Below are 13,007 nucleotides of genomic sequence, written 5' to 3' on the forward strand. Positions count from 1 at the left end.
GATGAAAAGACCATTCCATTTGTATAAGTTAGATCTTGCAGGAAAAGTCTGCTAATAGGTTTTCCAGCCACCAATGAAAAGCTTCAGAACTGTCTATATCTCGAGAATGTTGATGTGTAAATAATGGTCCTGAAGTGGCCAATACTCCATTGCTATCTCATGATGATAGAAGGAGACTTGTTCCCACCAGTGTTCTGTTCGCATAAATACAGATCATGACTGCCAGATGTTGTACTTAATGCAGAAGTGTCCCTGGTGGCTTGTTTGCAGATTCTATCAGCCTGATCAGGTTGCAAGCATAGCTTGGTCTGTTTATGTTCTTAGGAAAGGTAGAGGTAGGGTGCATTGAATCTCATTCCAAAAGTTGTAAGTTTGTAGCTATTGTTACTGTGATGGCCATGTTATGATGGGCCTCTATGTTTAAGAAGTGGGCCATTTTATACACAGGCTCTGATACATGTCTGGTTAGATTTGGGATGAGAGAATGTAAGCTGTATTCTGCCTATTGAACGATCACCATAGATAAAAGCTCCAACTTTGAGCCCAAAATTACAATGTTATGCATCAACTGCTGGGTATCCCCAAAAGGAAAACCACTGTGCGAGGATTCAATAATCACCAACTCTGATTTGATGTAAAGCATTGGTGAGATTTGTTATTGACCATATAAGCAGCCCAAAGTCACAACTGAGAGTAGATTCTTCCTTAGTCAATGATCACCTGATGTCAGAAATGTAGACCAGGCAGATATTGTAGAGGAATTAATGGGACAGACCTCCAATGGGAGTAGATGAAAAACTTCTTCAGTCTTCAGACATCAGAGTAATATCTAATAATGATGAGGGAACTTAAGAGCCAGTTTTGTTGCTTTTAGATAAAAGTGGTGAAGCCGATGTCTCTTGTTCCACCCGCAAAGCTAAGTAGCTGGAGAAGAATGTTGAGGATAGTGGCTCACTACACTTGCAGCACATCATGAGTTAGATCCCATTACTTCCAAACTGTTGCCAAGCAAAGGCTCCATTGGGGTGGCAATGGCTGGAGTACAAGTAAAAAGACCTCATGGAAACAGGCACCAAACAGGACATTCTGGAAGTGTCTTGTGGCATTATAAGGGTTAAACTTGACCAATAAGAGTGACTATATAAACTGGACATTGTCTGCTGGACATTGTCTGCAGGAAGTGCTTGGCAGCACTATGATGGTTAAAGACTGATCCTGTATAAACTGGACATCATCTGCAGAAAGTGTCTAGCAGCTCTATGTGGGTTACACTGCTGTACAACTGGCTTCATGAACTGAGTTCTTGGGTAATGAGGCACTAAAATGAGCATCATGTGCAGGAAGTGCCTAATGGCACTATGTAAGTCATGAAACTGGTCAAAGTTTTTTCTGGTAGCTGATAATGTAAGATTGATTGTGGTCATGGCCAACTGCAATCAGAGGTATACGGCTGAGTCTGGTCGAGAAGTTGGGACTGGGTACAGGATATTGATTCATGTAGCCAGTCCAAAATTCTGATTGCAAGATGGTAACAGAGATTGTTATTGCTTTCTATGCCCAACCCAAGTAAATTATATGGTTTTGAACCATTGTATGCAAGTTGAAGACGTCTTGATCCCTCAAGAAATGCTTCTGTGCTTTCCTCAGAAGTACTCACAGAATTGCTGATCTTCGACTTCTGTCAATAATATGCAAGTTTAATAAGTACTCAAAGAATGACAACAAGACTAAGCTACTACCCATAGTCTAAACCTTTAAGACAAAAACTGTGGAGCAGATAACTATACAGGTGCAGTGCAGCTCACATCTCTTGCTTTATGACTGTCCATGCCTTGCACATACTACAACAATTACAGGTAAATGGGCATAAGTGGCCTGTACAGGTAGAGAATTAGAGCATCACTATTATGAAGTGGGTACTAAATTATCAATTTTGGTAACAAGTTACCTGTTGGAAGGCAAAGTTTTGACTGCCGATATAGTTAAAATCACTGAAGTTTTGTTTCTAGTAACTATGCAATGGATTCTGTGAATAAAGCACATATACAAAACTTATCTGTATCTTTATATGTGCCATAACACACTATGTCACATGAAAAACACAATCCTGAACAACCAAAACCCCGCCACATTCATGTTTCGAAAAACACAATTTTCAGGAATCTTGACCACTACGATCTATAAATGTAATCTGTAGTATATATATGAACAGTGAACAGTCCTCTCAAAGCTCATGTATCTCTAGGGCATACAGTTGATATTAGGCAATTAAAAGTTAAGGTGGTCAAGGATAAACAACCACCTTTCAGATATTAGCTAATTCACTGACAATAGCTAGGGTGATGTGTCATGTCAAATTCTGTTGTGGGTGAGTCCTTTTAGCTAATGTGCATAGTTAAAGTACACAAAGTAGAACAACCCAATTCACCTGAAATTGATATGAAAGAGGTGTGCTAAGAACATACTTCACGTCACTGTACTGAATATAATAATATATATAAAATGAAAAACACGATTATTTCTATTGTTGGAATAGTGTTAAAGTGTGATTCTGGAAGCAATATACTATCAGAAAAACCTAGCACAAATAAATTTCAAAACTCCAGGCTGATGGAGCTAAATTTACTTTGTCAAGCACATCAGAATTAGAGAACATTTGGTTCTTCGACATATTGCAAACATATTGACACCAGTATACAACATCCACCAAAATAGAAGCACTAGCTATATGTAGCATATCTGACATGTGAACCAAACATTTTCATTACCATTATTCATTATCTTAATCTTGTTAAAATGCCAACTGTTACTGACACTATGATGATGCTTTTCAGGATGATTTTAGAGATGAAATAGATTGATTGAAAGACAAAAATAAGGACACACTCATGTTTGCACAGTTTAGTTGAGTTGATAAATTGTTAACACCTGTACTAGACAAAGGCAATTATTACAGCTGTATTACCTGTAAGGCCCCATTAAACATGAAAATATTATGTTACCACCTTCCCCCAGTGAAATGGTCAGTCCTAAATGTAACAAATATTCATTTTTCTATAGAGACAAGCCTATCTTGTGGTCAAACTGCATCAGATACAGTTCTGACAATGCTCAAGTCATGGTTGTCATGAAAAACTCTGTTCTGACAAGGATTCACTCAGAGAATCCAGCTGGTGAGTTTGGACAACAGGACTATCCAGTCTCTAGTGAGTGCAAAGTGAACACTTCCATTATCTTCAAACCCCCTATTGAACTATTAAAAGTAGCAAAGACTGCATCAAACTAAGCATATGTTTTGCCATCCAATAGATTTTAAAGATGGAAACTTGATGTATGTTTCAATTTAATATCAGTGTGGTTTTGATTACGTTAGTGTTTGCGAGTGGCCGAGTGGTCTAAAGCGCTCTTCGTTACGGATCACTGCCATCTCACCTCTGTCTGCGGCGGTTCGAGTCTAAGATTCAGCCAATGTGGGCATGTGAGAAAGCTTGCCAGTAGCTTCTCGTGGGTCGGTGGTTCTTTCCGGGGTTTTCCGGGTTCTTCCTCCACCATTAATACTGGCCGCCATGTATAGCCTATCATGCTGAAAAATGGCGTTAAACCCCACAACAACAACAACAACAACGTTAGTGTTTGCACACATGTATGTGTATGGCATTGATATCTGACAATGCTATGTCTACCAACGATATCTTTCTTAATTTAACTGTATTAAATGCTTTGGAAAAAAACTGAACAAGTTGACTGTTTGTATTCAGATTTGAATTTCCAATTGTTTTAATGGGCTTATGTAAAAAGGTGGCTTATTCTCAATTCAATGACACCAACTGTTTTGGTCAACAGCACTGACCCCCTTGGGATCTCAAAACGAAGATTTTTAGTCTTAAAAAAACCCCAACAGCATTATAAATGTCTTTTCTGTAGTATGCACCATACCTGCACATAAAAAAGGCACTGAAGAAACATTATTGATACTTACATAGTGATGTTCTATTTAGGTAAAATCAGTAAAGCATAAAGTATATAACTATGAAGTGGATGCAAAGATTAGATAATACAGAAAACATATTGTTGTTGTTGTTATGGGGTTTAATGCCATTTTTCAGCACATGATAGTCTATGCATGGCAACCAGTATTAATGGTGGAGGAAGAACCTGGAAAACCCCTGGGAAAAACCACCGACCCAGGAGAAGCTACTGGCAAGCTTTCTCACATACCGACATTGGCCGAATCCTAGACTCGAACCCACACAGAGGCAGAAAACATATCTGTATGTATCTGGATGTAGCAGAATTTATACAGTAATACTAAATGAGCTTTCTATATCATGCACTTGACCTGCACTTATTAATACAGTTATGGCAATATGAAAGGACACCATTTCAACCAATGCAGTGATGCACTAAGGGCACCTATGTGTGTGAAGACAGCAAAGTGATAACACTGTAAAGTCAGAAACTTTGTTGTCAATGAAAGAAAGAACAAAAAATTTAATTTATAGATGGAGTATACTTCCCTTTCAAGATTAAACTCTTTTGACATGTTTAACCCTGAGACAACAGCTAGGCATTCCAGTACAGCGTACATACAGAAGGATCACATAGACAGTGTTAGCCTTACCAGTTCCTGTATCCCTAAGACTCACTGACAGCACCTGACTAGCTGATTTTTAAAGAGGGGGATACTTGCAATAAATTAGTTTTTTGGCTTTGTATTCATTCAATTAAACTGAAATTTGTCACAGATGTTCTCAGTAAAATTATGTACATAATGGTACAAATTTCATGCAACATCAGAAATGAAATTCAGGCATACAGGTAAAATTAATGATTTACTTACCAATTTGCTCCTTGTATCATTAATAATCCCTAAAATCCATTAGGAATTCACACTGAATTATTCGAACCTTCAACACATCAAATAATTCTATTTTATGTTGACCGAAATTCCACTTGTCATGTCTCTTGCAACCTTTAACCTCATGTGAAAACTGCAAACAGACAGGCATATTTTTTTTGCCCTTTTTAAGTACCTTTCTTCCTTATGATTCTTTCCTAACATTTGAACATTAACAGAACACTTTAAGCAAACTCAGAAATATGTTGAATTATGCTAACTAACTTCATTTTCACAAACATTTGCCCAGTCTTCAAAAGATCTAGAAAATTCTCCATCAGTCTGCAGATAACATTTTACTCCTTGTAGCTGATTCTCATCATCTTGCATTATTTTCTAATCTAAATAATTCCACTATTTCTGGTGCTACTGAAGTCCAATTTTTTCCCCTTTGTGCTGCAGTGTTTCTTGTATCTAATGTAAGCTAAAATTTAACTGGTTAAACTGCCTGCATAATGAAGAATTCACTTGAAATCATTCAATGGTTTGTGTCACTTTAACTCATTGTGCGGGATACAGACATAAACTAATACTGCCAATTAAAAGTGGCACCTAGGATACAAAGTAAACTCCACCACAGTATTGAACATTCACAGGAATTGGTGCCAATCCCAATGTCAAGGGGAGATCACTCTAACTGCCACCTAGGGCAGATAATTTTTAGCTTTTTAGCTAAACAGTTGTAATCTGGGAGGCATTGATTTGCAAGGTAATAGTAGTTCTACAAAAGTAATATGATAGGGTTTTAAAGAAAAATTACATATTTTCTTCATGCCAAAAATTTTACATGACCATATTTGTGTACAACTGTCTAAGCAAGACGAGTTTTTCACCCACAAGATGAAATTACTATTTTGTTGCAAGCAAATTTTCTATTTAATTTATGCTTAAATGTATTGGATATCAAGATGTAATGTGTGAAGTCTTTGTAACAGATTAAAGTAGCAGTACTGAATCCAATGTGATGTCTGAGGTTTACCTTGATTTATGTGTTGCTACATCTTGTGATTATTCACACAGAAAATGTAAATAGTTACATAATTCTTCCAAATATCACATTAAGGAAAACAAAAACATTCGTGTCTTGTTAGGTTTGCACTGAGTCAGCTTTGAAGCGAGGCAGCCAGTCAACAACACAGTCAAGTAAGCTTCAAAGAATGCTCATCTTATAATTGATGTGGCAGTGAAATTATTTATCATAATTTATTTCAGTGAAATATCACTTTTAATTCGAAATTCCATTAAAACATGGCCTAGCATAAAATAATTAAGTTAACCGTACCAAGACATTTTGCATCACTATACTTGACAGTGTATTCATGTAGTAGCTGTAACTTTACATGATCCTTATAATGATCAAATGTTGTGTTAATGATTTCAAATTTAATCAGTGATTTGAAATGAGCAACCTTAGAAAACCATTGGTGTTGTTTCAAAGTTGCAGTCTATATTGCCTGATATGGATCTAAATGTGTTTATGCATCTTCAAATACCTTATACATATGGACTATTATATGGTACCATTGATATTTATACACTAATCCTGCCTATCTTGATACTGACTTTCAGCAAGTAGTGTCCAAATATGTGAACATAATACTCTTGTTAATAAAAAAACTGGAAAGAAATTATCAAACTCTTTAACCTAATACAATGTAACAATTCAGAAAAACATATTAGAGGATATCAATTTAATAGGAATGTGGATATGTAGATTTGAAGAATAATGAAAATATCACAGAACAATGGTTACACAGGCAGTGATGTTCTGGCGTTTCCTCAAACATTCACTTTGAGTTTTTCAAATAACAAAAGGGAAACATTTGCAATGACAATCTGAGGGCTAACACAAGATACTGCAGATCAGTGGCCTCTGAGATTGCTACAGCAGAGCTGAGGACCAAAAAGGAGTAACTTAGGGACAACAATGATCTCTCAAAACTAATTTTAAAAATCTGAAAGGCAAACTAAATGATCTAATTGTCTTTACAGATGTTGCATTTCTCTTAGAATATTGTGGAATACTGGAGAGGAAATTAACAAAATTATGATGGACATTGCAAAGGAGCTAAATGAACATTATGACAGTGATACTGATAGATTATATTGTCTCAGAAGGTAAGACCCGGCAAATAATAATAAAATTTGCAACAAGACTTTCAAACTCATAAATCCTTGAAAGTAAGAAACAAGCATAAATCAATGAAGAATAAATGAATACAGGTAGTAATGTTATGTTTGAAGACACAACTCATCAAGTATGGTAAACGGCATGCAGCATAGTGATCTAACAGAAAGCAGTAAGTTGTTTATCATGAACAATGCAAAGTAAAAACCTGGATGACCTAGTACCTTAAGGTTAATCTTTTGTCTGCATTCATGTCTTGTTGGTCAAGATTTTATTATCATTTTCTAACTGTTGTAATATATAAATGAAAATGAATAGGATTCTTATAGCTTTCTGTTAATTTAAAAGTAGACATTCAATTAAATGAATACTAAACATAATGTTGTTTTGGGGTACATCTATTATATATTTGTTTCCATTAATGCAAACACTTTACTACTTTGGTGATTACATATTCAACTATCTTCGATGAGACATATCCATGTATCTATTGTGTCATGCTCTATTATAAGCAGGAGATCTAATCTAATCCTGACATCAGTTACAATCTTATTGCTTTCGACAAATTGAAGTATCTCTGACATAAAAGATTCTACAAAAAATCTGTTGTTGATTCTGTATCACATCACTCATAAGACAGACTTAATACAAGAAGAATGAAATATTTTGACATAATGATGTTTACTTGATCTTGGCTAGACAATGATATTAGTAATGATGATATTCAGCTTGCAGGATCCAAGGAACCATATAGGTGTATATGATGGTCTGGGAGGGGAGTAACTAGAAGGGTTCCTCATATCATTCAAGTTACTCCCTGCAATGACTGACCATCTTCATGACATGTATAAGGCTTATTGTATCCTTCATGGCGTATCCTTATATGTGTGATTGAGATGGCCATGGTAGGGAGTAACTTTTCTTGGACTGAGTATTGTTACATAATAACAGTTGCTATAACTACCCAATCTGACCGTAGATGTTAGATGCTATGGTGTGCAAAGCTAGAGAATAGAACCAAAGCAACTAAACAAAATGCAGTTTCTTCAGGTTACTTAGATACAAAAAGATATAGTGATATACATGAGATGATATATTGACATACACGGCATGATATGGTGATGTACACAGCATGATAAAGTGATGTACATGGCATGATATTGTCATGTACAGGCATGGTACAGTTATGTACATGGCATGATATAGTGATGTACATGGCATGATAAAGTGATGTACATGGCATGATATTGTGATGTACAGGCATGGTACAGTGATGTACATGGCATGATATAGTGATGTACATGGCATCATGATGTACATGGCATGATATTGTGATGTACATGGCATGATATTGTCATGTACAGGCATGGTACAGTGATGTACATGGCATGATAAAGTGATGCACATGGCATGACAATGTGATGTACAGGCATGGTACAGTGATGTACATGGCATGATATAGTGATGTACATGGCATCATGATGTACATGGCATGATATTGTGATGTACATGGCATGATATTGTCATGTACAGGCATGGTACAGTGATGTACATGGCATGATAAAGTGATGCATATGGCATGACAATGTAATGTACAGGCATGGTACAGTGATGTACATGGCATGATATAGTGATGTACATGGAATGATATAGTGATGTACACCTCTCCCTTGATAACCTGCACACAACAAAGTAAAAAAGATATAGATCACACAATAAACAAGGTTGCAAGTTACCAAGGGACCCCCAAAACATAAGTGATCCCATCCCTGCTGGACAGTGAGAAAACTGCAGCAAAACAAAGCACATGAAACAACCTACTCTGCAAACTGGCTGGCTCAACCTGGGGCGCTATTGTTCAGACACTCAAGACATCAGCAAAGGCCCTCTGTTATTTGACAGCCAAATACTGCACTCCTGTCTGGGCTCAATCATCTCACACTAAGTTAATTGATGTCCAGTTCAGCACAACAATATGCATAATCTCTGGAACACTACATCCTACACCTTTATCATGGCTAATGGTACTCAGCAACATTCCTCCTCCACATCTTCATTGAAAGGAAGCAACCACAAAAGTGTTGGCTAAGGTCTATGCCAGTGAGAAACTTCCACTGTACATGGACATCACCTCACAGCCAGCAGTCTGCTTAAATCTGAGATGCCCAATCTGGTTAGGTCCACTGCCAGAGGATATGACAGCTATTTCAGCATAGAGTGTAGAGGGGTCTTTAACAGAAGTTGTAAACTGCTCCCTCATAGCTGAGCCATCTGTATGCCCTCCTGGCTTCAACCTTCCATGTCATCTGTGGACCACACTGAACCACTTTCAGACAGGACAGGGTCATTGTGCAGTCAACCTTGTCCGATGGGGACAGGCCACTAACTCTTCCTGCTACTGTGGAGCTCTTCAGACCATGTCATACATTATGAAAAACTGTTAAAATACATAGTTCCCCAGTGGACTGCTGGCTCTGCACCTTGCTGCTGCTGTTGTTAAATGGCTGAACATGCATTGCACATGATAATAATAATAATAGAGAAAACTGCATAATAGAGAAAACTGCAGTAGGAGTGTGGGGCGTGTGGGGTAAATGTACCGTTTAATGGTTAGTAACTTGTTTTATAATGAAGTTATTCGTTATTCTGTATAAATTATATTTGTTTTCAAGATGCCCAACATCTGAAAGATTAATATTATCATTCCAACCAGTTTCAGACTACATTCACATATACACGAGAACACGTGTTACATCACTGCTTTCTTGTTGTTGATTAGTCTGGTTTCCTGCTTCATATATGGCTACAAAATATATTTAATACAGGGCACCTATGAAACAAAGACCAGACTAACTACTAATACACCAGAAAACAAGATTCCTTTTTCTAAAAACTAGCAACATTTATTTCATGAAACAATCGTCTACCTCAAAACTAAATTTTTCTATTGCTCAATTAGTAAAATAATGATGCCATGATTTCATTGCAAATATTAGTGATAGTTATCATCCTTGAGAATAACTCAAAGTACCAACTCAGGAATTCTCTGAAACTTCCTTCTCCACAATAATCGACAAAGTATTCATTTCACTTGGCTGCCTTGTTATCTTTGATCACATTTATGAATGAGTAGGTTAACTTAGGGTAGTTTAATTATATTACATACACAATAATATTTATAACTGTGTTCAATTGATCAATTGGAATGAGTTCAACCAATTTATAACCAGGTTTGCTAGATCTTATGCATGTATGATTTGCATGTCTTTTGACTTTTATTTTACTCAACCTCTCTTATTTGATACAAAAGATGTGAGTGTGTGTGATTTGGATTTTCAACATAGCTTTAACAATTTTTCAGTCATATCGCTACAATGTCTGCAGTGTGACAGTTTATAGTGATGTCTAGCACTGGGGCATCATGCCACAGACATGTAGCATGATGTCCCACCCAGTCACATTATCCTGACACCAGGCCGACCAGTCCTAACGCTAACCTCTTAATTCTGAGTGCCAAGCGAGGCAGCTGTTAGTACCATTTTTGTAAGTCTTTGGTATGACTTGGCTGAGTTCAATGTCACTAATGGAATCATCTCCTTCTTCTTACCGTCTTCCTTTTCAACCTTTTTCTTCATGGTGGCCACTGTTGCAGTAAAGTTACTAAAGAACAGTCACTACACTTGGACACAAAATAAAAAAATGCTTTATGCACACACACGTGGTGACAATACTATAGTAAACAGTATACGCTCACACGAGTGTTGACCATACGCGTGAGGCATGCTGACTGAGACCAAGCATGGGAGACGATTACCCACAATCCTGCAGCGAGAGAGAGAGAAGAACCATCGGCTCAGTTGTGATCATGTGACGCTTGACAAAGCGTATACGTACACTCGTATTGCAAGACCTCGCTCATTTATCAGTTAAAATTAAGTAAAAAGTTTTGCTCATCTTGCAAAACACTCGCAGACCACAATACTTGCAATCCAAGGTTTTACTGTATCTTCTTATCAACAGCATTAAACAATGAAGAGAACCTTTTTCATCCATTACTAATGTTAGCTAATGATTTAGTTATCACGGTTACACACACACACACATGACTTCATGGTGGATCTTTGTTCTCTAATTGAAATGTGAGATTGCTCAAGATTTCTAAAAAATAACTTTTTTAAATTATAAAATATATGGAGTCTGTCTTACCTCAACAGTTTGCTACCATTCTGACATTTACATCTGTTCAGAATACCTGAAGAAGAAAAAACATTCACAAAATAGTCATACAAATGTCCCTCTCCCAGCTTGTGAATCAATTACCATAACACAAAACTTACCCAAAATGTAGCTTACCAAGGGTGAAACAATTTGAATTATCCATTACTACCTGCTATATCTTTACTCTGTGTCTGTCTAAGGCATTATTCCCTCCTCCAATTAGTAACTGGAGGATTCGAATTAACACAAGTCTCTCAAAGGGACCAATGCTCAGTGAAAATAATATCAAGGAATTCAGGATAGGCAATTTCTTCATTTTACCTGTCATGCGTTGAAACCATCTCTGATATTCTTCAGTGATAACAAAATTGTCAAATTAACTGCTGTGGTACAAATACTGGATGACAGCTTAGTACCATTTTCATTTAGGACCAACTAGACGTTATAAGCCATACTGAAATGCACAAGAGGCAGCCATGGTGGCAACATTAGGTGCCACATAGGTTACATTTTCATTTAAGACTAGCATCATAAGAAGTCTTCTGGTGAAAAACCCACTAATATAACTCTATGTTAAAATTGTTAAGATGGCTTCCGATGTGGCCATATTGGACATCAGATCTGCACCATTTTCATTTAAGGCCAGCTAGCCATGATAAGAAGCCTTTTATTGGAAACCCCATTTCAAGATGATCATCCATGTAGCACAAGTAGCAATGGACATAATGGATGTAAGATCAGCATCATTTCCATTTAAGACCCATTGTAAAAAGTCATTTAGTGAAAACCCCATGTTGATATGACCATCCATTCTGGAGGAGTAGCAATAACAAGATTTTCATGATGCATTCATGGTGGCCATATTGGATGTCTGAGCAGCACCCTTTTCATTTAGGACCAATCAGACCATGAAATGAAGACATGTTGAGTCTCATGCCAATCTTTCAAGTAGTATAGGAGGAGTAGCGATAACAAACTTGTGTTAATGGACAAAAGGATGATCGATAAATGATGATAGATGACAGAGCATCCTATAAGCCCTTCTGGTCTATGACTATTAGAGCTTAAAAAATGATCCCAGTCTTTCATCCTAGTCTACTTCTGGCAATTGTCTTGCTTAGTGTATGTTGGACATCTGAGTGAGAAAGAAGAAGAGAAACATGCAATAATAACAGGTAAGTATTAAATAATTTAAATTAGTTTTACCCTGCACAAAAAGTATATTTTAACAGCAGCAATTGCTGATTTTGCCAGCCTGATGGGAGGCAGATGGCCTGAAATAAGCTGTAAGTTAAACTTACCATTGTTGTCAGTAGGATGCTCTACTGCTAGTGTTCCATTTATCAAAGGTAAAATGACTAAAAAGGGGAGAGAGAACACCAGAAAATGGCTCTCATAAAAAGATTATCCAAACAAGAATCATTCAAAACGGACCAAGATGCAACTATAGCCCTTAATTCAAAGGCTTTGATTTTCATGAAAGAGACATATATTTCAGTGGGAGATTAATAAACATTTTTAAAAGTCTGAATAATTTTTTACCAAGATGGTGACTGCCAAATATTAGAAGTACATTGTAAAGGGAAGAAAAGATGGTTACTTTTAACTTTACATTTTTCTTTTCATTTAAATAGAATTGCAAATATCTACCTGGGCAAAGGAGTCTATCTTGATCATCACCAGTACAGATAACGACTGAATTTGGCAATTTCAATAGAAATAGGAGCTAACAAAGATGCCAGATGACACGTGTTCAGTGGCAAC

The 13,007-nt window shown here is 36.8% G+C and overlaps 1 protein-coding gene across 1 annotated transcript in view; it reads right to left on the bottom strand.

Moving 5' to 3' along the window:
- The window catches only part of LOC149807063 (mutS protein homolog 5-like), a 163,226-nt gene that overhangs the window by 78,424 nt on the left and 71,795 nt on the right, over positions 1-13,007 (bottom strand). Inside the window, exon 9 of the mRNA XM_089961387.1 lies at positions 11,232-11,277. Within this exon, the coding sequence (XP_089817513.1) occupies positions 11,232-11,277 (46 nt within the window). The remainder of the gene's footprint in view (positions 1-11,231; positions 11,278-13,007) is intronic.

This window comes from Sinohyriopsis cumingii, chromosome 1 (assembly GCF_028554795.1).
Source record: "Sinohyriopsis cumingii isolate HCF-2022 chromosome 1, ASM2855479v2, whole genome shotgun sequence".
Taxonomy (NCBI): domain Eukaryota; kingdom Metazoa; phylum Mollusca; class Bivalvia; order Unionida; family Unionidae; genus Sinohyriopsis; species Sinohyriopsis cumingii.